We start from the raw sequence: 27,692 nt of genomic DNA on the forward strand, positions 1-27,692 counted from the left end.
AAACTAAACAGGACTGCATGCACTGAAAACTAGTGCAATGGAAAGTGCAGGCTTCAGATCAGAAAATGAATGCAACTTGGGCTTAAAGAGAATCTGTATTGTTAAAATCGCACAAAAGTAAACATACCAGTGCGTTAGGGGACATCTCCTATTACCCTCTGTCACAATTTCGCCGCTCCCCGCCGCATTAAAAGTGGTTAAAAACGGTTTTAAAAAGTTTGTTTATAAACAAACAAAATGGCCACCAAAACAGGAAGTAGGTTGATGTACAGTATGTCCTAACATAGAACATACATTCATACACAAGCAGGCTGTATACACCCTTCCTTTTGAATCTCAAGAGATCATTTGTGTGTTTCTTTCCCCCTGCAGCTATCTTCCACTGAAGTGTCAGGCTGTTTCTTCCTACAGAGTGCAGACAGCTCTGCCTGTATGTAATTCCTCAGTATGTGAAAGCCCAGCCAGCTCAGAGGAGGATTTATTCCAGCTTGTAAAAGATAATAGAGCAGAGAGAATCTGCCCTAATCTAAATAATACACAGGCAGTGTGCAGAGAGGGGCCTGGAGGGGGGAGATGCATCACAGAACCACAACACTGAAGAACTTGGCAGCCTTCCAGACACAGGCTGACAAGTCTGACAAGAGAGAGATAAGTTGATTTATTACAGAGATGGTGATAGTACAACGTGCTGCAGTAAGCCAGAACACATTAGAATAGCTTTTGGAACTTGTAGGATGATAAAAAACAGGATGCAATTTTTGTTACGGAGTCTCTTTAAAGCGGTATTGTCACCATAAAAATCAAATTTCAACAGCAACTGGTCTGAGTGTATTAAGCGATAAAGATGCTAATCCTGCATTCAAAACTTTTTTTCTGCTGTTATGGTTTGGAGTTATCACATACTATAGGAGCACTGGCCCTAGTGCCAAAAAGTTGAATGCTGGGAGTTCTTTTGAATGCTGGGAGTTATTTTTATCTATAATATATTCCTCCTCTTCTATTTATTTCCCTGCCTAGCTGATCACTTGTGTTTACAAGCAAGGCTGAGGTGACTCAGTGATTGGATGTGAAAATAAAAAAAAGACTCTGGGAGGAGGGCAGCTAATGAATACACAATGAGCAAGAAAAGGGAGGGGGGAAACAAGAGTCAGGGAGGATATGATGTCAGCATTAGCTTGGCAAGATGGCCACTGCCCAGAAAATGATTTTCTGCTTTTCCTTTGTAAAATTCACAGGAATCATTACATGGATAGCACAATACATCTGTTATGCAAGTAGAAGTACTATTTATCTACTTATATATGTGGTTTTTATTTCTAGGTTAGCATGGGTGTGGCTTGTTCTTTAAAGGACATCCGAGGTGAAAAAAAAAAATGGATAAACCGTTGTCTATCCTTCTCCTAAAATGACTTTTTAAGCTACCGTAACCCACAGTTTTATTTTATATTAAATCTAATGTTTACTTTTTTTTTTTACTGTTTTATGGCCTCTTCTCAATGACACATTCATTGAAGTATGCCAGAGATGAAATCTACGGGCTATTGTCTCTTTTTATCTCTCTTCTGCTCTCTGAATACATTTTTTGCCAGGAATGTGTTAAATGTTTTATGACTGTAATTCCTAATCAGTGAGTGTTACACTATTGTCTGACGTGGACAGAAACTGTCTCTTGCATACCTGATTTTTTTTTTTACTCTTTCAGGCAGATAAAGTAAAAAAGGAATATAGCCTAGTTATTTGTGTGCTTGGCACTGTACACACAAGTCTATCTCATCATGTCATATGTCACCTCCTGTGTCCTTTCTGTTTTAGAAATTCATAGGTGGCTAGATGGACAAATCTTCTGTGTTCATGTCATTAATGATTTCCTTCTGTCTTACAGATATCCATCTACCTCACCAGTGAAGACTCGGGGTGCACCATGATTTAGAGATCTATCATTGATCATTTAGCCAAGGAAAGCAGACTCTTCATTAAGTGGATCATTGTTTTGGTGGACCTTGGAGACCTCTCCTTATTTGCATGCATTTCCATTACCATGAATCTACAGCCTCAGCAGAAGGCTTCAGCTAAACGGACAGGAAAAAAGATCACGTTCTTCACCGATCAGCCTGGCCTACAAGTGGCAAGCAAGGAGCAGCAGTTAAAAGAGCAGCAGTTTTACGGCACTGTAGCCCGTTTCCCAGTGACTCAGGCTTCTGAATATTCCAAGGGGGACTCGTATTCGGTAGCTTCTAACAATATGCTGAACACCGTTATGTACGCTCAGGAGATGCCCGAGGCCATGAGGCTCAGCCAGCAGCAAGCAGGTGGAAAATGGAACATGATGGAAAGGACTGATGCCACATGGCCGCCTCAGCAAGCTGGCATGTGGCAAAGAAATGCAGCTGGCTACGCGGTTCAAATGGTACCTGCTTATTACAACCATCACGAGCCAATCAAAAGGAGCCAAGATAAAGGTGTTGGCGTGTCCCAGGTGGACATATATGGAGATGCTATACAGCAAATGATGTCTCAGAAGACACAGCTAGAACAGCATACACTGGCTCGTCAGCAGGCCCATTTAAATTCCATTTTGCAGGTCCAGCAACAACAGCAGCAGCAGCAACAACAACAACAGCAGCAGCAGCAACAACAGCAGCAACAACAACAAATTTCCCTGCAGCCTTTTCAAATGGCATTTGGCCACCAGAGTCAAAAGCCGTCTCTACAGGAAATTTTTCATGTCTTTCCAGAGGCCCAATCAAATGCTGCGTACGTCACTCAGCAGAAGCAGCCAACTGCTCTTCCTAAAATGCAGCTGTTTGAGAACTTTTACCAGGCTCAGCAGCAGCAGGCTGCCTATGGCATGCAGCCTACCGTCACGGTGAGTCAGCCACACCCAACTGCACAGCAGAATATGCACGTGATAAGTCAGCCACCACGTGTTCCCTCTGGGGAATACATGAAAGCTCTTGCAGAGCAGAGCCAGCAGGCTGTTATGCCCAAAGCTCAGATACCATTGCCACGTAGGTCTCGGAGACTTTCCAAGGAGGGTGTGCCACCTTTACCATCCACAGTGGTTGGACAGCCTAACAACCCATATGCACAACACCATTACGAGCAAGCGGTGCAAAAGCAGTTAGAAGCCCATGAACAGTATAAGCACAGTTACCAACCTATGCCAAGAGCTGTACAGATGCCAAGCCAAGAAAGTCATTATGGCAATCACAGTGAGCCAAACAAGGAAACTCTACCACAGAATGGTAGAGCAAGTGAAATCCAGGCACCTGTAGAACAAAGTTCTATGGTGCAAAGTCAGCCGCCTGTATCTGGAGCCGTCACGGTGATCCAGACAACGCGACGAAGACGCCGAATATCTCAGGAGGCTAATCTGTTTACCTTGGCGCAGAAGGCGGCAGAGATGGCCAACCTAGAGAGCACTACGGTAAGTGAACTTCAGAAAAGGTCTATAGAAATGATGTATATATATTCACCTTTTAAGCCCCATCTACACGATACAATTCTTTGTGCGATTCGATTACAATTCTATTTACGATCAGATTAAATCTGACATGTCCGATCTGGATTTGATTCAATTCGATTTGCCATTGTTTTGCAATGGCAAATTGAATTGAATCGAATCCCGATTGGACATGTGGGATTTAATCGGATCGTAAATAGAATCGTAATCAAATCGCACAAAGAATCGTATCGTGTAGATTGGGCTTAACATTTGCTGTAGACTTTAAAGTTCAGCTGAACGTTTAAGAGACTGTTGAAATTCAAGCGTTTTACAGTATCTAAAATGCCCACATTGTTTGCCGCTTGGCGGTACAACGCTGCTATGCTGTAGTGTCCGCATAGACTTCTGTGAGGAAACCACTACGGTGCTGTACATGCAGCTATTGACAGCAGTTCAGCCGCCCCGAGTGGTTCATTGCAGACATATAATTACCGCCCTCAACAATACTGCACTTGTAAGAACGACCCCTACTGTTACCATAGACAACATGGGACTGTCTTTTGGAGGGCATGAAAAAGCCCATGTTTAATGCTCTCCAAAATGTCTATGTGAACTTTACTTTTTTTGTTCTCATGATTGCTTCAAGTGTATGTTTTTTCCTGTGGAAGCCAACAGATTTCTGATCAGATACGACTTCCTCTCACCACGTGCTACCCTGTCCTGTCCAGGGGGAAAGAGGAGACCATTTTATTCTCCACTGGCTGTAACCAAGTGGCAGAGTAGCACTGTGGTAGCCTTTTTATGGCTGTTATGAGCAAATACTGAAATCGGAGTTCAGTAGAACACTATTTTTTGTTTTGTGTCTCGGACTCCTTGCTGCCCCACCCATTACAAAAACGTTTTTTATATGCATGTTTAGTTGAAAATAATAATATATAAAATGTATAGAATTACTGTGCCTAAACAAATGTGTCCTTAAAGTAGCGTAAACTATTTTTAGTCATTTATTTTGGACTGAAAAACATGCTGGCAGCAGAAGTTGAAGTGAAACCATCTGGAGAAAAGTTTGCTTTATTCCTGTTTATAAAGCGATCTAGCCAAAGTATAAAACTTAGAGCCAGTTGAAGTGGACCTGAACTCTTTCAGAGGACAGAAGGAAAACAGAGAAATGCACCCTGTATGGATTTATAGAGTTTAGCCTGTCTAATTCTGCCTCATCTGTGAGTAATCACAAGTTGCAATTTGAACTCTCCCCGTGTCAGCTGACTGCCACGGCAGATAAGCTAATTTGAAAGCACAGGATGTCTGCTACCATGAAAGCAGGAAGTACACACTGCAGATTTTTATCAGCTGTAACAAAGAAAAGTTTATCTTTAAAGGTTATTATGCTGTTGCGTATCTTTCAGAGCAGAGAGGAAGTTCTGAGTTCAGGTCCGCATTTAGGAGGTCAGGAATGGCAGCATCCACATATCTCTCACGACAGGTGTCCTCCTGTGGGATATTTCTAGCCGCATCTCTTGAAAAACCTGAGAAGAAGGGAGTGGAACGGCTGCATATATTTCTGGTCCTGGGGTCACATTCGGCCTATACTGGGTTCTGGATCCTAAAAGGAATGACGCCTCATCGCCATGTAATCTGGCAGCGCTCGGGCTCTTGGCGTTAGGTGACTGGCGTTGCACTGCTCGCAGTCTCAGAATGAGAGGGAGACTAAATCTCTTGGCGGCTATAAATAGCTGAAGCCATGGAACTCAGGGGTAATGAGGAACACGTGAAGGAGATGCGTTCTCACATGTTTCTGGCTCCCGCCCAGAGAGAAGTAATAACAGCGTATCTGAGAAAGTCATCTCTCCCTCGCCTCTCTGCAGCTCCACAGCAACACAATTATCGCTCGCTGAAGAGAATTGTTTCACCGGCCTATTCATTTGTAATCAAATTAAGAGCATGCTGGGCTTTTCATACCTATGACCAGAAAGAAAAGCATGCGTAAAATCTGTCTGCTTATTAAAGCAGAACGAACTTCCTCTCTAAAAGATAAGCACTAGCATAATAACCTTTTAACCTCCTCAGCGGTATGGACGACTATACATGTCCATCACCGCCGGAGGTCGCCGCTCAGGCCCTGCTGGGCCGATTTGAGCGAAATAAAAAGCAGCACACGCAGCCGGCACTTTGCCAGCCGCGTGTGCTGCCTGATCGCCGCCGCTCTGCGGCGATCCGCCGCTGAGGGTCCCCCCAGCCGCCCAAGCCCTGCGCAGCCGGAACAAAGGTTCCGGCCAGCGCTAAGGGCTGGATCGGAGGCAGCTGACGTCAGGACGTCGGCTGACGTCCATGACGTCACTCCGCTCATCGCTATGGCGACGATGTAAGCAAAACAAGGAAGGCTGCTCATTGCGGCCTTCCTTGTTTATTCTGGGCGCCGGAGGCGATCGGAAGAACGCCTCCGGAGCGCCCTCTAGTGGGCTTTCATGCAGCCAACTTTCAGTTGGCTGCATGAAACAGGTTTTTTTTTAATAAAAAAAAAAAACCTCCCGCAGCCGCCCTGGCGATCTTAATAGACCGCCAGGGAGGTTAAAGAAAACCCGTAACTAAAAAAAGTTCCCCCGGGGGGTACTCACCTCGGGTGGGGGAAGCCTTCGGATCCTATCGAGGCTTCCCCCGTCCTCCTGTGTCCCAGGTCTCGCTGCGCCCCTCCGAATAGCAGGGATGTAATTATTTACCTTCCCAGCTCCAGCGCAGTATCGGCTCTCCGCCTCGGAGATAGGCGGAAATAGCCAATCAGTCTCCACTCTACTGCGCTGGTGCAAGTCTCCTGCGCCTGCACAGTAGAGCAGACCCGACAGAGATCGGCTATTTCCACCTATCTCCGTGCTGAGAGCTGCAACAGCGCCACCCGCTGGAGCCAGGGAAGGTAAATAAAACAGCGCTTGTCGGGGAGGATTCTGGCACGCTTCGGGGTAGCCAGTGCTGGACTGCCTGCAGCTACAGGGATGGTGGAAGCCTCATTGGAACCCTGAGGCTTCCCCCTCCCGAGGTGAGTACCCCCCAGGGGATTTTTTTTTCTGTTATAGAGTCTCTTTAAAGAAAACCATTTCTTTGTTACACCTGATATAAATCTGCAGTGTGTCTACTTCCTTCTTTCATGGAAGCAGGCATAGGGTTATCATCCGAAGCTTACAAATTAGCTTCCCTGCCGAGACAGCCAGCTGATACAGCTGAGATCAAATTACAGTTGTGATTAGTCACAGGGGGACAAAGGACAGGCTAAACTCTCTAAATACATGTAGGGAGCATTTCTCGATTTTTCTTCTGTCCTGTGCAAGAGTTCAGGTCCACTTTAAGGACCAGAGATGTTTTTTTTTTTCCCATTTGAAAAGGGTCCTGTGAGCACTGTGATTGGCTTACAGTGTGATCACATGGTCCTGACGTCATACGGAGCTCGGCTGTCACTAGGGCAGTTGAGCGAGCGGGCTGTCGTAGCAACGGGAGTGATGAGAACAGTGTGAGTGCATTTCAACTAATAAGATCCAGAAACGGGTATATCACACCTGAAGTGGAGACTGCTGTGCACATTGCCTGGCTGTCCTGCTGAGCCCTCCGTTTCTAAAACTGTTAGCCGCAGGCCTCAATTCACTAAAGCCAGTATTCTATATTTTACACCCCCCCCCCACCCCCCCCCACCAGAGTATCGGTTCAAATGAGGTGAGAAGCAGGGCTGTGTGGCTCTCCCTATTCTGCTACATCTATAAACTTTTACCGCATAGATTGCGAGTTACCGGCTGGTCAGAGCTGGAGATAAATACCGAACACTTTTACTTGATGTACCAGTCTTTAATCTTTGTGAATTGCAATTTATTTTAATTTCTTGAGGTATTTACTGCAGAAGTTGGTAATTTTCCTCTCTAGTCGGTAATTTTACTTTTGAGTGCGGTAATAGGTTTAGTGAATTGGAATTTGGCAAGGTGATCAGTACAATCTGCTGTTTTCTGCATTACCGAATGTGGTAATGCTTACTGAATTGAGGCCATAGCCGCTAAACAAGCACGCCGATCAGGTGCTTTGACCCAAGTCGAACCAGATTACCCACATGCTTGTTTCAGGTGTGCGATTCAGAAACTACTGTAGGCAAAGAGATCAGCAGGACTGACTGGTATTGGGTAAAAGGAAATTGATATGGAAACCTCCATATCACTCTCACTTCAGGTTCCCTTTAAATCAGGGGTCACCAACCTTTTTTTGGTCTGGGGACCGCTTTGCAGTATGAAATTTTTCCTGGGGACCTGTAGGGGGGAGGGCAGGTTGGGTGGTCGTGGGGTGGACGTGTTACCAAATTTTGCTGGGAGGGGATTGCAGGTGGTTTTGACAGTGTGCAACTAGGTTGTTCCCCAAGGAAGGGGGTATGGTGATGTGTTGGGGTAAAATAGTGGGGAGGTAAGGGAGAGGTGCAGACGGGTGGAATTGGGCCCCCAGCTCATACAAACACATTTTAACTGGGCCAGGGTTGATGCACCCTTTATTTTGGTACAGGGCTCAGTCGGGCGCGGCAGAGCAGTCCTATTATTAGGTGATTTACCTTGTTACGCTGGGATGCTTGCTGTGCATGAATACATACAGAGAGACCAGGCCTGAGGACCAGCTCAAAACGTCCCACGGACCGCCGTTTTGCTACAGACCGCGGGTTGGGGACCCCTGCTTTAAAGCATACATGGAGAGAGTTCTAACATAAGTATGGGTATGCATCAGGGTCATAATTACTCTACAAGTGCTTCTGTAAATACAGAAACCTGCAGTCATATACAGTATGGCTTTTTCTCTTGCCCTTTAGCCATTCTTCCTCTATGGCACAGGTGTCGAACTCCAGGCCTGGAGGGCCAGATCCATGCCAGTATTTAGGATGGACTGAGAAAGAGAGGAATGTGTTCTACCTGATGGACCACACCTTTCCTGATTCCGGCCCATCAATTAATTTGAGCTGTGTCAAAAATGTGTGAGGACCTCGGCCCTCGAAGGACCGGTTTGACACCCCTGCTCTATGGTGATGATCTGTTGTGTTGCTCTTCTTGCTGCTTAGTAAAGTTGGCCATAAACCTGATACCTCATTCAGTAGAGAGCAGACTGGAATTCATATACAGCCAACTTCCCATCTGCAGACTGACCCAATACACAGAGAGGAGCTCTAACTGCTGCTATAGAGACTGTAATAGATGTGCTGAAATTGTCACCACGTTGCAGCGATTGTGACTATGAACAGACTCATTTATTGGTTGCTATGACTCTTGTTGCTATGACTGTCTTCTATCAAGAATGGGTGCACTCTGCCCTTCAGTGTACTGTCTTTGTTGTATGTCTTGTTAGACAAAACACGTTAGATTTCAGTCAGAAGTAGTTTGAAACATCCAACAAATGATAGACGTCCTCATATATTGTACAACAATCATAAAAAATATAGCCAAACCATGTGACAGGAAGCGTCAGCCAAAATATGCTTCCCCGGATTTACTTACTTGGGGCTTCCTCCAGCCCCTTACCACTGATACGTCCAGCGCCACAGCTCCGCTCCCAGCCGCCGTCCCGGGGTCCCCGCTGGTGCAGAGGCCGATCTCGAGGTAGTCCTCTACTGCGCCTGCTCTAGCGCCGCGGTCAATCAAGTCCACATTGTCTGGCATGCACTGCGCAGGCACAGTAGTTCTGGTACACTACGGACAACGTGGACTTGATTGACAGCAGGCACAGTAGAGGACGACCTCGAGGTCGGCCTCTGCACCAGCAGGGAACCCCAGGCCAGCGGATGGGAGCAGAGCTGTGGCACTGGATGTATCAGTGGTAAGCGGCTGGAGGAAGCCCCAGGTAACTAGATCCGAGGGAAGCATATGTTGGCGGATGCTTCCTTTAAACAATAAGCAACTGATATCAGGTATTCTGCACGATCCAACTGGCAGATCAATTCAGACGACTATTGGGCAAATATTGTGTATCTGTCTGGTGTGTACAAGTGATTCAGACATGTTTCAGAGCATGCGCACATGTTGTGTGAAATGTCGCTTCCATTTGCGCACGCCGTATTCAAATGACCTAATCATTCGGAATATCGGTGTGTATGAGCAACGACATTTAAACTACTTGCTGTTTCTTTTTGCCGTGTAATATAGTTTGAGCGATGTTGCTAGTTGGCGCGACCTGACTTCGCATTTGTACGGACCTTTAATTCTCGTTGTTTTGTGCTTTTCTATTATCTCTGTGTTTTGCACCCATGTTTGTATGTTACTTAGTCCAAAGCCATACCTCCCAACTGTTTAAAGTGGACCCAAATTAAAAATACAAGATTTCAGAAATAAAATCTATTTTCTAAATTATAATAATAAATAGCAGCCTTTTTTCAGATGCATGATGACAAATATAAAATATGTCACATTTAATGGAGAAACCCCTCCCTTCCTTTCATATTGCCGGGACAGAAACCGGCAAACTGGAGGAATAGCAGGTGTCTGACAAAGGAGGAATTGCTAATGGCTGCCACCTGTATAACCCTAGTTATGAAAAGAGAAGGGTGAAAAGCATGCACTGAAATGCTCATAGGCTTGAAGGAGTATTTATTCATCTTTGTATGTGTCAGAGTGGTGCAAGTAAATATTTTGAATTAAAAAAATGTTTGGTTTGGGTCCGCTTTAAGATAAGAAAGAGGGACACTTAAAGCGGACCCAAACCAAACATTTTTTTTAATTCAAAATATTTAGTTGCACCACTCTGACACATACAAAGATAATTAATACTCCTTCAAGGCTATGAGCATTTCAGTTCATGCTTTTCACCCTTCTCTTTTCATAACAAGGGTTATACAGGCTGCAGCCATTACTTCTGAGCTTAGTAGGAGGTTTTAGATCATGGGTGTGTTTGTCATCAGCTACCCTCCCTCACAGGGGCATCGTCTATGTGAAATCTCACACAAGCTGAGATCACCTCCCCTGTGACATCATCAGTAGCAGCCTGTGTTTTGTTTTTTTATCTTCTCCACCAGTCTGCTGGATTCTGTCCTGGCAATATGAAAGGAAGGGAGGGGTTCCTCCAATAAATGTAAAATATTTTATTTGTCATCATGCAGCTGAAAAAAGCTGCTATTTATTATACTTTAGAGAATAGATTTTATTTCTAAAATCTTGTATTTTTAATTTGGGTCCACTTTAAGCCACACCCTTATTCACGCCCCCGACACACCTAGTCACACATACCAAAAAGATTTCATAAGAAAAATGTTGGTTTAGGATTTAAACCCCACTGGTCCTTTCTATTCTGAATCCTTTTCCTTCATATTAAGAAATGTATGGGAGTAAAGTTTAGAGTCAATTAAATCCACTTTTTTTTGTAGAAAAATACATTTACATAGATTTGTACATCAGTCCTGAAAGAGGGACAAATGAGGAAGAAACAGGGACTGGGTTCCCAAAGAGGGACTGTCCCTCCAAAAGAGGGACAGTTGGGAGCTATGCCAAAGCTATGAAAGATCATGGCTCACTTAACTCATGAATAATATATTACCACTTTCATATACCACAAGAAATCTGCCCTGTACATTGACTAACTAACTTGTGCAGTCAATTTTTCTCCTGGTAATTGGGTTATTTTTGGTGTTTCAGGATACTGATCCAATAAAGGATAAGAAGAATGAACCCATAAAAGCCAGCACAGAGTTTGGAGGCGCGCCTTCTCCTAAGAAGTCCAGAGTGGAAGGAGACCTGAGACCTCTCGTCATGCCAGTTTCTGTACCTGTGAAGATGGAAAAGGGAGAAGATGAGAGAGTGCAGAGGGCAGGAACTTCTGAGAGGGAGTCCTCCACCTCTATGCAGTCTGTGATAGTCACAAGACACAGGGCTGGTCACACGGCTCAGCCAGAGTCTCTTGTGAAGGTGAGAATGTAGCTTCTTCTCATAGCTCTGTGTTACAAGGTCTTCAGTAAAGGACACAGAACATACAGTATCGTGTTGTGTGCCTCACGTGCCAGTCGTCAATCAGGCCTGTATGAACCTCTGCCCCCCCGATCCTCTTTCTCCATACTCTGCACACTTCTCATGCCATTTATGTGTGCTGTAGAACACCCTGGCATAGTTCTTAAAGGGACAATATGGTGAATATATATGTTCTGATCCCCCAGCTAACATGTAGACCGTACGAAAGGCCTCAGTTTTCAAGCGGAGCTTTCTGTTTTAAAATCTTTCTGGAGTAGCTAATTTACATCACGACAGCTTTATTTATAACATTACATTAGACTTTCACAAATGCAGTTTAGAATCCACACTCTGTATTTTAAGCTGTAAAACAGAACAGAACAGAGCTAATGACCCTTTGATCTTTCCTGCAGTAAAACCTTATTTCAAACTGTATCTCACTGTTTCTTGGCTGTTTAGAGACTCTGAAGTCTCCTAAAAATGAGGTTTTTACTTTTTTTACTTTAAAAACCTCTTTAACATAATTGCCCCTCCTAAAACTGCTAACTCCCCAAGAAAGTCGTAGATTTTGCTGCCCTAAGGAGGCAGAGCTTTGGGCTGTAGCTCTGCCTCCATGGGCATCAATCAGCGCTGATCGCTGCCCCACTCAGTGAAGGAAGACCGAGAAGGGGCAGGGGAGAGGCGGTGATCCGCGCTGATGGACGTGTGTAGAGGCAGAGCTGCAGCCAAAAGCTATGACTCTATGCGGAAGGAGCTCTGTGAATTGCCCCAGGGAGTTTGGGGTTATTTATGGGGTTTTCAGACACGGGGATGCAGCGTTTTAGTAGGGGCAGTTATGTTAGAGGTTTTTAAAGTAAAAACCTAATTTTTTGGAGACTCCAGAGTCTCTTTAAGCTCTTCAGAAAACAAGAACGAATTTGAGCAAGTTAGTCCACTAGTTCAAAGAAGCTCTTTTGCATAGATAACTCAAGTTTCAGAACTCTTCCTGTACCTGAAAACCTACCTCATTCTGTTTCTGAAATGCAAGGCTTGGCGGCACGAGCTGCATCAGGGGAAGCAGGGTGACTGTGCCTAAGCATGAACTCTGTACAGGGAGGTGGGGCTTGTGATAGGAAGCCCATAGAGAATGCTTAGCTCCGCTTTTCCTTTATTGTACTGAACATGAAGTGCTGGAAAATCTGCTTTCCCTGCAGCAGATGCACTGGGCACCTATACACTGTATGTTGGGGAAGAAAAAAATGCTCCCCAGGCTCTAAGTGCATTTTAACTTCTTTATTTTTAGAAAGCTTGTGAGTTAAAGGACATCTGAAGTGAGAGCGATATAGAGGCTGACAAATTTTGTTCCTTTTAACTACTTACTGCACCAGGTGCAGTATAATCACGACCTGGGAAAACTTCACTCCCGCGCGTGCTACCGTCGCTACCCGTTAGCAGGGAGAGAGAACGAAGTTCCCATTCATTAATCTAAATCCCTGTGTCAATGAACGCTGGCGTCTATTAGGTGCCTGCATCATTGTATCTTCCTGGAGTTACAGTGCCACCCATTACTCCCGATTCACATACTTGCGTAAGTGAATTGGAAAAAATGTGCGAGGACATCTTGTGGCCAAATAGTAAAGCTACATCTAAGTGTATTTTATTTATTAAAAATACCAACACTTCCATCTAAAATGAACTATTTCCCTCCCACAGTCTCCCATAGTACTCAAACATGTTTGGGTTTTTTTTTGTGTAGAGGAAAAAAAATTACATACAAAAATACATAAATAGTTACCTTAGAGACTGAACTTTTTTAATAGGTATGCCAAGAGGGTATGTTACTGTTGTTTTTGAAATTACGGGATTGTAATTAGTGATGGACGCAAAACTGAAAAAAATGCACCTTTATTTCCAAATAAAATATTGGCGCCATACATTGTACTAGGGAAATATTTTAAACGTTGCAGTAACTGGGACAAATGGGATAATAAAATGTGTGGGTTTTATTTTAACACTATAATGGCCGAAAACTGTGAAATGAACTTTTTCCATTTTTTCTTATTATTCCCCTTAAAATGCATTTCGAATAAAATAATTCTTAGCAAAATATACCATTCAAAGAAAGCCTAATTGGTGGTGAAAAAAAAACCAAGATATAGATCATTTTGTTGTGATTAGTAGTGATTAAGTTATTGGCGAAAAATGGGAGGCGCATTGACAGGTGAAAATTGCTCTGGTCCTAAAGGGCTGAAAACCCCTCAGTGATCAAGTGGTTAAACAATGCACATTGCCTGGCTGTCCTGCTGATTGTCTACCTCTAATACTTTTAGCCATAGACCCTGAACAAGCATGCAGATCAAGTCTGACTGTATTAGCCGCATGTTTGTTTCAGGTGCGTGATTCAGACACTACTGCAGCCAGATATATCAGCAGGACTACTGCGCAGCTGGTATTGGTTAAAAGGCAAAAAATATGGCAGTTCCACATACCGGTTCAGATGTACTTAAAGGGATACTGTAGGGAGGTCAGGGGAAAATGAGTTGAACTTACCCGGGGCTTCTAACGGTCCCCCGCAGACATCCTGTGTTGGCGCAGCCACTCACCGATGCTCCGGCCCCGCCTCCGGTTCACTTCTGGAATTTCAGACTTTAAAGTCAGAAAACCACTGCGCCTGCGTTGCCGTGTCCTCGATCCCGCTGATGTCACCAAGAGCGCACAGCGCAGGCCCAGTATGGTCTGTGTCTGCGCTGTATGCTCCTGGTGACATCAGCGGGAGCGAGGACACGGCAACGCAGGCGCAGTGGTTTTCTGACTTTAAAGTCAGAAATTCCAGAAGTGAACTGGAGGCTGGGTGAGTGGCTGCGCGGGCACAGGATGTCTGCGGGGGACCATTAGAAGCCCCGGGTAAGTTCAACTCATTTTCCCCTGACCCCCCTACAGTATCCCTTTAAAGGGAAGTGTGTGTGTGGGGGGGGGGGGGGGGGGGGTAGTAAGGGTTATGGCTAGGCACATGAAAAGGTTTTGTTTTAGCATATGCAGGGGGTTAGGTAGTAGGTGACCATAAACAGGATATTGAGGCCATTTTTTTTTTTTTTACCCTGATTCACAGCGCCAAACAAAGCCTGCACAGGTTTTCCATGCTGTAGTGTCAATTATTGATGTGATTCTGTCTCTGCAGCCCAGTGAAGCCTCTTCAGTGCATGATGGGGAGAACTTATCTCGGAAGCCCAAACAACGGCCAAGACCGGAACCCCTGTTCATCCCCCCCAAGGCCGGAACCTTTGCTGTCCCTGTATATACCAATGTAACTCCATACCAGAGTCACCTGCGCTCTCCTGTACGGATGCCGGATCACCTGGGGGACAGGAACTTTGAACTGCCCCCTTACACGCCGCCCCCTATCCTCAGCCCAGTGCGAGAGGGCTCCGGACTTTACTTCAATGCCATCATATCAGCCAGCTCACATACTATGCCCCCTCCAATCACTCCCAAGACGGGGACAAGGACCCTGCTGCGATCCAGTAAGTCAAGTTATATGTAGAATTAAGAACTTTTGTTTCCGTCTGTGCAGATAAACTTCATTTTTGGTAACCAAGGAAACCACTTCAACCCTAAAGGAACTCCAAGACCGTGCTAGGTCAGGGATAGCAGGTTCCAAACAACAAATACAAAAACATTGTCCCAGGGACTCCTTTTATTACTGGACGTATCAAAAAATCCACACACCACCACCACCTAGCCAACATGGTTCAGACAACACAAGCCCTTAGTTATAGCTATGACTAGTGTTGTCCGAAACCTGTCGACTGTGTTGAGATGGTTTTCTTGTTTGCCACTAAAATTATATTTTTTTTTTTTTTTTTTTCCCCCTTCAAAATCATAACTTTACTTGTGATAATATATGAGCAGATGTTAAGTTTGAAGTTAGAGAAGTCCTTTTCTCACAAGCCTGTGTGTATGGGTAAATCCATTGTTTTTTCTTGCCATCAACCATGCCTTGCCATATTCGGACAAGTTTTACTGGCTGGTTTAATTTTTCTTTATTCCATCTTCTTTTTCTGTATATGTATTATGGAACTAAATGAAAGGAACAGGTTCCACCACAACTACCGTATGTTACTATGGGTGTTTGTATGTATGTTGCTTTTATCTATGATTTTCTGCGTTGGTAATTATTTGATTTTCCTTTATAGCTAGTGGAGAAGACATGCCACCTTTACTCACAGCAGTGGGAGAAGCCACACCAGTCAGCCTTGAACCGTAAGTGTGTAAAAGTAGTTCTCCTGACGGTCGTACAGGATGCTTAAAGTGAGGGGAATATGGAGCCTGCCACCTTTTAAAGAGAAACCTGTAGGGAAACAAAGGTAGTCAGTTTAACTTACCTGGTGCCTCTTCCAGCCCCCTATAGACATTCTGGTCTCTTGCAGTCATTGCTCTGCAGTTGTTCCCTCTGAATGCTGCATGCGTCATGCTTCCATAGTTGGGAGCGTTTTGTGGTTGTGCAGTTTGTAATAACTGCAACTGTGCAAGCGCCAAAAACGGCAACTGGAGAGAGATTGAGAGAGCTGCACATGTGCAGTAGTCCGAGACTGGCTTAGGTTTCGTAGGGGCACAGCTGCTGAACAGAGCAAAGCCGGAATGACTGAGGAGGACCACAGGGGGCTTCATGCTGCTATTAGAAGTATTTCTTTAGCCAAATAGAAGTGTTTTGGCTTCTGTTTACCTTCCATGAGACTCTGGGCTGAATTAGATTGCCGTTAAAGGCCGTAGTCTCTCTGTTTTTTGTTTTGTTTTTTCCCCCATCCCTTGCCATGGAAAGAAAAATGGAAAGGGACCTTAGACAACTTAGTAGGACTAACGCACTGTTTATCTCATCATGTCATGTTCAGTACTCGTTCAATTGTACTTCCTTATTTTCTCACTTATCACAGTAAAGCACGCCTTATCTTTTTAAATTACCTGCTTTCAACTTCCCAGTTTCTATGATAGAAAAACAGGCTCATGGTCATCGGTCTTGTGATTTTGTTGTGCAGGTCATGTGACCATGAAAGAGCTATCACAGCGCCTGCAATGTCCCGAAAGTGCGTGTAATTATATGTGCATGTGTGTGAATGGAGTATATTAATCTGTGTGTATATTGAGATCTCATTCATGGAGTATGGTAGGAATTAGGGGCATTCAAAAACCTATTACTATTCTATGATGATTTCATATTTCTATCCTCTATTGTGCCCTATGGAATAGAGATGGTTGATGAGATTCTAATGACTTTGAAGTCCGCTGAGGGGCGTACCTATAAAATGAGCACATGGGTAATGATGGTGCTGAATCAATGATTGCCGATAATTAGAATATCAGTAATATTATTTATCTTGAACTACAGTAGAATCCCTTTATAGTAAACTCCGGATCCTGCACAAGTCGTTTGTTATGTCAGAAGTTTACTATATCACAGTGATGGCTAACCTTGGCACTCCAGCTGTGGTGGAACTACAAGTCCCATGAGGCATTGCAATACTCTGACAGCTCTAAGCATAACTCGGGGAGGCAGAGGCATGATGGGATTTGTAGTTTTGTCACAGCTGGAGTGCCAAGGTTAGCCATTACTGGTATATCAGGATTGGTCATACATTGTATGTTCATACAGGCACTTGGTCGGTACCTGGGGACTGAGGTTACTATAGCCAGAGGTTTACTACAATTCTACTTTATTGCCTTCCCCAGCCTGATCATAATACCCATAATAATGTGATAAGTAAACTTTCATTTAAAAACACAAAATGGTGCAGGAAAAGCGCAGCTCAGCCCCCAGCATGAGATCCAACCATCTCTCGCTTAGTCAGACCATGGACTTGAGTTGACCATTATTGCAAAACTGAATTGAGAGGGATATGGAGGCTGCCACGTTTATTTCATTTTTAACAGTGCTAGTTATTTGGCAGTCCTGCTGATCCTCTGCCTCCTAATACTTTTAGTCATAGACTCTGAACAAGCATGCAGCAGATCAGGTGTTTCTGACTGAAGTCTGACTGGATAAGCCACATGCTTGTTTCAGGTGTGTGTATTGTTTAAAAGGAAATAAATATGGCAGCCCCCATATCCCCCTCCCAGTTCAGGCACCCTTTAAAGCCTGAGCGAGGTCTACGTTCTGTAAAGTAAGCCAGAAGGTCCTCATTCATATCAGAATGTTTCAGGTTAGTCCAGTTGTGTCAACAAAGACCTGATCCAAAAGATTTATGCAAATTTGAAAACCTGGGAAAGTAAGTGCCTCTTCGTCAGCGCCTAGAGGCTGAGGATCAGCAGGACAGCCAGGTAATTGGTATTGGTATTTCAAATTAAATGTGTCCACCTCCATATCCCTCTTACTTTAGATTCCATTAAGGCAGGCGGTGTTGCTCAATAGTTATTAGACACTATACAGGCCATTCAGAGCAGCAGATAGTGTTCTGTGCAGCGAGGGGACCTCTGCTCGTTCTGTGGGGGCAGAGTGGGCTGCTGAGGATGACAGGAACGTTTCTGAGGAAATGGTCATTGTTTCTTCCCCAGCCTCTGGGACTGGTTTACAGGCTGCAGTGAAACCAGTTTTACATGCTGAAACCAGGTGGAAAGTATGCAGCTATGTCTACTTTTACTGCAGTTTAAACTTTTCCAGGTGTCTGACTTGTGGAATCCCCGAAACGCTGTCCAAGTAACCGGACATGAGGCAGCCTCTGGAAATGTGGCGATTACACAACCAGTGCCCTAGCAGAGCCTGTGAGAGGGAATGCACACTGCGCCCATATAGGAAAATGGAAAGCATGTTTAACCAGTTCATCCCCAAGGGGTTTTTACCCTAATGGACCAGAGCAGTTTTCAGTGCTCCTCCCTTTTATTCGCTAATAACTTTATTACTACTTATCACAACAAAATGATCTATACCTTTTTTTTTTCGCCACCAATTAGGCTTTCTGTGGGTAGTACATTTTGCGAAGTATTTTTTTATTCTAAATGCATTTTAACGAGAAAAATAAGAAAAAAATAGAAAAAAAATAATTTTCTCAGTTTTAGTATATAGTTTTAAAATAAAACGTTCTCCTGTGGATAAAACCCACATGTTTTATTTGCCCATTTGTCCCGGTTATTAAACCATTTAAATTATGTCCCAAACACAATGTATGGCAACAATACATTATTTGGAAATAAAGGTGTTTTTTTTTTTTTTTTTTTTAATTTTTTTTTTTTAGTCCGGTCTATAATTATAATAACAAGCCCCATTGTAGTAAAGTTATAGTAATATACACTTTATAAAATATAGATTAAAAAAGAGGAGTCCCTAAGGCAAATATTTATGTATGTATGTATTTATTTATTTTACAAGTTTTTTTAGGGGGAGGGGGATATTGCTTTAGAAGTATGGTATTGATATTGAATTATAAGTGTATGTATATCTGTATGTGTAATTTAACTTTTTGGCCACTAGATCGCGCTGCGAACACTCTCCTGTTTTCTAGGAAGTGTTCATTATTTTTTTTTATTTTTTTTACAGCCTCTGACTGCCTCCTGTTTTATGAATGGACATGGCCCATTGTTCATTCATTCCAGGCATTTCCATTGGGTAGAGAAGCACTCGTGCACACTGAGCCAGTCGCAGGCTATTGCGCATGCATGGCCCTGACAGCGCTCCAGTGGTTGGGAGCGTTCAGCACATGCACAGTTGCAAGTTTTGCGAATTGTCCAAGTGCAGAACGCTCCCTACCGCGGGAGTGCAGTTGAGTAGACGTGTGGCTCAATGCCGCACATGCTGATTTCCCAGGAGACAGCTGCTATTTGGATAAGACCGGAAGACAGCAAGGGACCTGAAGGACTATAGGGGGCTAGAAGAAGCCCCACTCAAATTAAACTGGGCACCTAAGTTACACTTTAGGTTTCTTTTAAAGTGGATCCGAGATAAACTTTTACTCATTGCATAATTGTGTTCCTTTCATATAGTTTATAGGGCATTCCTCAAGCCAAATACTTTTTTTTGTTTTAATACTCTAATTCCCTACAAACTAAACAAGCCTCACCCACAGCTTCTCCAGAGTGCCTGGGCACTTTGAGCCTTGGTAGCATGGGCTTATGGGAGCTCAGTCTGGGCAGGAGGAGGAGGTTACTAGCCAGAGATTTCAGAGGCAGAGGGGAGGAGGGAGGAGTGAAGTTTTCACAGGCTGAGGGCTAGAGATGCAGAGCAGCTTGCCTGTGTGCAATGTGACAAACAGAACATGGCCGCTCTCATTGTATCACAGGAATAAATAATCATAAACTGTTGAAGCTGTTTGCAACTAGATTGGCTGTGTAATTGTTTAAACGTCAGATAAAATATATAGACCAGTTACTTGTTATAGTTTAACTATAATTTGTTAACTAACTATACTTTAACTATCTATAACAAAGTAAACTAAGTATAGTTACTTTGGTATAGTTAGTTAGTTCATCTTCATCTCGGATCCGCTTTTTAAGGTGCCCATATGCTCCCCGTGCGCATAAATGCATGCACATGCCCGCGACTAACACACACCCATCCCCTGCCCTTCTGTGCTGTCCAAAGCTTATCTGCGTGACACGCATGCCCGCCAGGCACAACGCACAGAGACAGGAGGACGCAGCGGATTATTATATTGAATGGACGTTCAGCATGGTGGATTTTTTTTTTTTTTTTCATAGATGCGATCGCAAGAATTTTCAATATCTGGAATAGTATGGATTCTTTAATGCTGTTGTGGATCAATGAAATTGTTTTTTCTTTTGATCTGAATGATCCTATCGATAATATGACCATTTGCTAAAATTGTACCGTTAATGGGCACTTTAAGAGTGCAGAACTGGTGGTCTGTTTAAGGGTAGCCTGAAGTGAGATGAATATGGAAAGTGGTGTTGTTAAAACGGAAATGAAGAGGATTTTAAAACAAACTGTTTCACTTACCTGGGGCTTCTGGAAGCCCCCAGCAGCCGTCTTGTCCCGTGCCGGTCCTTCATTCTCCCGCCGCCACTCCGTTTCGTTCCTCAACTTGCAAGTCGAGGGACCACAAGCGTATCCATTTTACGCGTTCCCGTCTGCAATAGCGCTATTGCGGACTGAAACGCGAAACCGAAAGTAGCTGGCGGCGGAAGAGAACTGAGGCTCATGGAGGAGCGGCGCGGGACAGGACGGCTGCTGGGACAGGACGGCTGCTGGGGGCTTGCAGAAGCCCCAGGTAAGTGAAACCGTTTGTTTTAAAATACTCTTCAGTTCCGCTTTAAATGGAGTATTTAAAAAACAAAACAATAAAAAAAAAAAACACTAAATTCCTGGCTGTTGTGCTGATCCTCTGTCCTCCAGTATTCGCTGACCAGGAAAACTAGTTAGCAGATCAGCTGTTCTGACTCTTGCAACAGTAGAATTCTCCCCAACAAAAAGCAATGGTAATAAATCCTAAAGCGGTATCCTGCAATGGAGCCCATTGTCTGCCCAATCTGTGCACTTCTGTTTTCATATACAGTAGAATCCCTTTATAGTAGACTCCACAGGAGGAGGAAAAGTAGTTTACTGTATCAGAATTGGCCATACATTGTATATTTATACAGACACCTGGTCGGGTCCTGAGGACTAAGTTTACTAAATACAGAGGTTTACTAAATCAGAGTTTACTATAACGAGATACTACTGTATTTCCTGTAGCAGTATTTGTCTATTTTTGGAGGTTAGGATACATGTGTGCAGTTTGCTATGAGGCTCTGTGATTTGTAGTCCTGCCTCTGGGAACATGTGCACAGTGCTTCAGCTGACACTTGGTAGACAGTCTTTCCAAAAGTGTCCTGGGGTCTGATAGCCAGAGTGCCCCTATCCTGCTTTAGTCTTGGCACTCAGCATTATGCTAAGAAATGGTGTCTCCTGCCCTCTACTGGATGATCTATGGAATGTATGGAGACTCTGCTTAGATTAAGTGACCCATAAGTCAGTAGTGATCATTGGGGACTAGTGGAATATTTCTTGTGGGGTGACTGAACTCCCAGAAATGCTCTCTTATCACCTGCTATGTCATGGGTTCTTACATTGTTTTATTTCCTCATCCGTGTATTATTTTTTCAGTATCTAATAATAATGTACTAAAACAGTCCGTTCCCGGCTCGGAAGAGAACGGATTGTAACGGATCCAGTGTTAACCTATGGATCCGTTCACATTTCTCCAGTTTTCCGCACGATCTGCTAAATGGACCGCAAGTTTTCTGCTGAACCATTTTTTTCCGGACCGCTGAGCCCAGAGTGTGGCTCTGGTCCCTTCACAACCAAAGCCTTTTTTTTTCCAGAAATTAAGCCATGATTGGCTCAAAGTGATCACATGGTCAAGAACCAATGTAATCTGCTACTGACTAGCGCACAGACCTCAGCCGTCATTCAGAGCAGTGGGCAGCAGGGACAGAGCGATGGCAACAGATGAATCCTATATCTTCTCGGAGACTGACAGCCAGAAACAGGATGTAGATTTCACCTAAGGCAGTTTGGGAAGGGTTGATCAATAAGAACTCATTTGCAATTGCTTCTGTTGCTTGCAATGTGCAAAATGATCCCAAACAATCCTTTACAGATGGTCTCTGGCTACAGTTTGGGGAGAGTTGCAGTATAAATGCGGTTTGGCAACTGACTGAGCTCTCTGGAGAGGGCAAAGGGAGACCATGTGGGAGTGAGCTACTGGCACCTATAGCAGTACCTAACTTAGCCCATGGTTTTCCAGCATGTCCATTCACAAATGACTTGTTACTAGCAGTTGGTCGACTTCTGTACACACTTGTTGAAAGGTGAAAATACATGTACCGATTTTGCGCCCGATCGACCATCTGATTCGATCATTTTATTGAATCAGGTGAAAATCTGTGCTTCAACAAGCATCTTAATCGATTATTTGACTGATTTTGTGTCGAATGCGTCAATTGGACATGCTGGAAAGATCTTAGTTGAAAGTGCTTGATCCCTTGTGCAGGGGGTCAATATTGAGATTGATGCAATCTACTTTACCTCCCCCAAGTGTAAACGCCCCCTCTGTGCTTGTGCACATGGTGGGGCTTGGGGGTGTTGGCGGAGGAGGCCAGATGTTGCAGCAGCAGGAAAGGTGATATTTTGGACTGTATGGGCACCGGAAAAAAGGAGGGGGAGGGGTGCATCTACATATGGGGGGGGGGGGGGGCGGCACTGGGCTGATTCCTGAGAGATTTCACAATGAAATCTATCGGAAATTGGCCTGAGGTGTATAGACAGGCTCTAAACATAAGAAAGAGACAGCTCACCAATAGCTGCAAAACATTGCTTGTATTGCAGAACCGTGTCACTGTTTCGCAATACAAGCAATGTTTTACAGCCATTGGTGTGCCGCCTCTTTCTTACATTTGGTTGTAACAAGGCCGTCTGAGCAATCCGGTTGAGGCAAGGCACTGGCACAACCCTAGGCAAGTGCACCAGGGTGCTGTCTCCTTGGAACACACATTAGTAAAGTATAGACAGGCTCTCTCTGATCAGATTCAATCAGAGCGAGATCCGTCTCTTGATCGATCTGCCCATACATCGCTAGATATATGGGCACCTGAACACACTAAAAAGACGTGAGATGTTCCAGGTGACCCAAGTTACAAGTATGTATGAGCCGTCAGTATGTAAACAGAAACGTGAACTAGCTGATGTGAGGTAACTTGTGCAGTAGGGCTGAGGTATTGCTTCTATATTTCTGGTAAACTGGTCTTCATAATGGAATGGTTTCCCCTCTTACATCTCGTCTATGGATTCCCTGTCACTAATGATCAGTGAGCATAGCTCACGACGTGGTATCCTATGGAAAATGTCAGTAATGCTTTTAAAGCAGTCTGCTGTACTAATGGAATGTTACGAGCAGTAGTTGCTTTCAGAGGTCAAGGTTTCGCTCTCCTGCCTTTTTCTCCTCACTGCGTTATTCCGATGCACTGAACTTGGCCTTGTGTTTCCTCATTGCAGACATATAAACGTGGGCTCCCGTTTCCAGGCAGAGATCCCCGAGTGCAGAGACAGGAGTTTGGCATTTTCCGATAAGTACAAAGCAGACTTGGTTTGGTGTCCGTGGAAGGACCTGAAGGATCATCAGGGTAAGGAATTACTTGTGCCATCACATCACATGCCTCTTCAGATAACTCTCCCCTCTGGGATTCCTATATGGCTTGTCTAAGAAAATACTTCCCAGTTGCAGGAAAAAAGGCAAAGGTCATTTTGAAACCAGGGGGAAAAGGATCATTATTTGTTAAAGTACACAAAGCTGGGCAAATACAATCTGAACATGTCATTAAATCTTATCACACGGCACGTTTAATAAACTTAGAGGAACTCCAGCCTAAACAAACATACTGTCATTAAGTTACATTAGTTATGTTAATTAAAATAGATAGGTAATATAATCTCTTACCCACCCTGTTTTAAAAGAACAGGCAAATGTTTGATTTCACGATTGCAGCCATCTTTTTGGTTGAAAGGAGGTGACAGGGAGCATGAGACACCGTTCCAACTGTCCTGTGTCCTGAAACACCTCTCCCAGTTGCCAGGCAACATCAATAACAATATAGGAAATCCCATCGTGCTCTGCACAGCATCAGGGGAAAAAAAGTCCGGGCTTTTTTTTTCTTTGATGGGTGGAGCTTAGCTAAAAATGCAGCTAAAAATGATGCTTTGGTAAGAAAAACAAAGTTCTGCTGCTGTGAAACTGTTAAACACCAAGCCTTTTCAGTTCTGCTGAGTAGATTTTTAGTCCGGAGGTTCACTTTAAGAAGGCTAAATGTAACTAAATTGATAGCGCTAGTTAGAGGAACCTAAGCGAAAAGGGTGAAAAAATAAATCTATACATTGTAAAGTAAGAAGTTAAAAATAGAAGAGAGATCAAGAAATCATGGATATTTGCCATGTAATTTGTTAATATTGTTTGATTCACAGCCGGCCTGCTTGTAATCATCTTTACTACTGGCAGGCATGAAAAAAAATAAATCACCAACTGCCATTATTTATAACCACACCCCCTAACAATAACGATAGGCTAAAAGGTTTTATTTTAATAGATCTACAGATGCACAGAGGGAGATGCTGGTTGCTTGGCAGTTGAAAACAGGGTGAAAAAATAAATCCATACATTGTAAAGTAAGAAGTTAAAATTAGAAGAGAGATCAAGAAATCATGGATATTTGCCATGTAATTTGTTAATATTGTTTGATTCACAGCCGGCCTGCTTGTAATCATCTTTACTACTGGCAGGCATGAAAAATAAATAAATCACCAACTGCCATTATTTATAACCACATCCCCTAACAATAACGATAGGCTAAAAGGTTTTATTTTAATAGATCTACAGATGCACAGAGGGAGATGCTGGTTGCTTGGCAGTTGAAAACAGCCGTTATTTCCCACAATGCAACAAGATTCACAGACAGGAAACTATCAGGATCTAGGTCCTGACATCATACTGTGGGAGGGGTTTCACCAAAATATCGGCCATACAGACCCACCTGATGATCCATTCGAGAAAGGGTAAAGATTTCTCTTTGGAAAAAGGGGTACTGATTGGGATGAAGTTCAATGCTTGGTTACAGTTCCTCTATGTCCTAACCCAGGCATGGGCAAACTTGGCCCTCCAGTTGTTAAGGAACTACAAGTCCCACAATGCATTGCAGGAGTCTTACAGCCACAGTCATGACTCATAAAGGCAAATGCATTGTGGGACTTGTAGTTCCTTAACAGCTGGAGGGCCAAGTTTGCCCATGCCTGTCCTAACCCATACAAGTAAGTTTTACAATACATAATAGAAGCATATAGAACAGTATGAGAATGTTGAAAGGAAACATACAAACGAATGTATTAAACAATAGGGTGCCCATTATTAATGCAATCTTGATTATACAATCTTGCCATTTCTATGTAATATGTGAGACTACCTAAAAAATGTAATGTATATTCACACAGATTTGGTGAGATTGAACATTGAAGTGTGTCATTGATGGGCAACTTTCATCACAAAGGCTGGAAAAAAAAAAAAAAATATTAGGTTATCAAAAATCTGCACCTTTTTTAAAAGTGGCAATATACTGCAAATAAAAATAAATAGGAGAAAATGTATATTTATATCATATATTTTTGATCTGTCAGTGATGCGTTCGCTTTTTTTATTTCTAAAAATGCTCCCATTGACTTGCATAAAAATCGAGGTACTGTGATTTTTATGCAAGTCAATGGGAACATTTATTTTTTAAGGCAAATGTAGTGCTGACTGATTAAAAAGCGCTTTGCAGTGTTTCTCAGGCCATAGAGTGTGGTGCTACTATGGGCACCATACAGGCCTCTGACACAGGTGACCAGGATTTGAATCTCCGCTCTTCCTGTTCGGTAAGCCAGCGCCTATTCAGTAAGGAGTCCTTGGGCTAGACTCCTTAACATTGCTACTGCCTACTGGGCGCGCCCTAGTGTCTGCAGATCAAGCGTTTGAGTCTGCCAGGCGAAAATCGCAATATAAATGTTTGTCTTGTGAAAGCGGTGACTGCTGTTTTCAGTATTTCTTACTGTCCCTCTTGTATGGTCACAGTGGAGGAGTTGCTGACGGCAGCGTGTTCCAGTATTCTGCCAGGCGGGGGCACCAATCAAGAGTTGGCACTTCATTACCTCCACGAATCAAACGGAGACATATTGGTGAGTGCATACTCCTTTAATCAAATGGCTCTGCTGTTATTTTTCTGTGTGTGTCTAAAATAAAATGAACAAGTACAAATAAATACATAAAGCCCATCTCTATACACAGTAGTATACTTATCCAATGCCCGTCTTATATCCATATCAGATTCAGTTGTAAATGTAGAGAAAAAGAATCTGTATATCACAATTTTTTTCCCCTATAAATGCTGATCATGTGATCAGTGCAGACCACTTCCTGCTAATCCTAGTTCTCTTATCTAACATCCCTTCTGAAGGTCAGGACACGCCTCCTGGCTGTGCACATGTATGGCTGCTGATGCCCAGATTTCAGGGCCCTAGCAGCACATGCACAGCAGCAGTCAATCAGTGATTACCACAAGCCATGACTGCAGCGCATGCACAGCAGCATTCCATCAGTGATTACCAAAAGCCATGACTGCAGCATATGCACAGCGGCAGTCCAGCAGTGATTACCATAAGCCACAACTGCAGCACATGCACAGCGGCAGTCCAGCAGTGATTACCACAGCTGCAGCACATGCACAGCGGCAGTCCAGCAGTGATTACCATAAGCCACAACTGCAGCACATGCACAGCGGCAGTCCATCAGTGATTACCACAAGCCACAACTGCAGCACATGCACAGCGGCAGTCCATCAGTGATTACCACAAGCCATGACTGCAGCGCATGCACAGCCGCAGTCCATCATTGATTACCACAAGCCACAACTGCAGCACATGCACAGCGGCAGTCCATTGATTACCACAAGCCACAACTGCAGAACATGCACAGCGGCAGTCCATCAGTGATTACCACAAGCCACAACTGCAGCACATGCAGAGTGGCAGTCCATCAGTGATTACCACAAGCCGCCAGTCAATGCATATCGTAGACTCCTCCTCTGTAAACTAGATTGAACAGTGTTTGGCCAATTAGTCACAATATTATGCTCAGTGTCCAGCCAAATTATCAGTAGTAGCACATAATGCTTTTAAATGTATGGCTCCCCACCTTGAAACATCATAATCCTCTCCACTGCTGGACAGTATATCCCACTAAGCCAGATATGTCAAACCGGTCCTACGAGGGCCGAGATCCTCACACATTTTTGATACAGCTCAAATGAATTGATGGGTCTGAATCAGGAAAGGTGTGGTCCATCCGGTAAAACACAATCCTCTTTCTTTATCAGTCCATCCTAAACACTGGCATGGATCTGGCCCTCCAGGCCTGGAGTTCGACACGTGTGCACTAAGCGCATCCAAGAGACAGAATACAACATGTATGTCACCCAGGCAGGAGATGTGGGATCTACCCTGAAGTCCTTTGCAATCTACCAGTACATCCCAATCTACCTAAAGGTGGCCACACACCGTCCAATTTTTTTAAATATCTGTTCAATTCAAAAAATATGACCAATGTACCATACACATGTTCAATTTTTCCCCAATTGTGATAAATTAAAAATGATTGGAAACTCTGAGAAATTGTGTAGATGCTCAGAACAAGGTTCATTTTATATCTTGCGATGCAATCCCATGGGCATGGAGAGGGAGCTAGATTTCCATGATTTAATGCTTAAGGCAGCCAGATCGACCAGCAGATAGATCCCTCTGTGATTGAATCTGATCAAAGAGGGATCTATTG

The 27,692-nt window shown here is 43.8% G+C and overlaps 1 protein-coding gene across 4 annotated transcripts in view; it reads left to right on the forward strand.

The window, feature by feature from the left end:
* MIDEAS (mitotic deacetylase associated SANT domain protein) overlaps positions 1-27,692 on the forward strand; it is a 153,192-nt gene that overhangs the window by 108,702 nt on the left and 16,798 nt on the right. For all 4 annotated transcript variants that reach the window (XM_068254283.1, XM_068254282.1, XM_068254285.1 and 1 more), the window contains exons 2-7: positions 1,883-3,427; positions 11,074-11,343; positions 14,540-14,882; positions 15,555-15,621; positions 23,339-23,466; positions 25,938-26,041. In XM_068254283.1, the coding sequence (XP_068110384.1) occupies positions 2,039-3,427; positions 11,074-11,343; positions 14,540-14,882; positions 15,555-15,621; positions 23,339-23,466; positions 25,938-26,041 (2,301 nt within the window). In that variant the 5' untranslated portion in view covers positions 1,883-2,038. The remainder of the gene's footprint in view (positions 1-1,882; positions 3,428-11,073; positions 11,344-14,539; positions 14,883-15,554; positions 15,622-23,338; positions 23,467-25,937; positions 26,042-27,692) is intronic.

The sequence above is a fragment of the Hyperolius riggenbachi genome, chromosome 9 (genome assembly GCF_040937935.1).
Source record: "Hyperolius riggenbachi isolate aHypRig1 chromosome 9, aHypRig1.pri, whole genome shotgun sequence".
NCBI lineage: Eukaryota > Metazoa > Chordata > Amphibia > Anura > Hyperoliidae > Hyperolius > Hyperolius riggenbachi.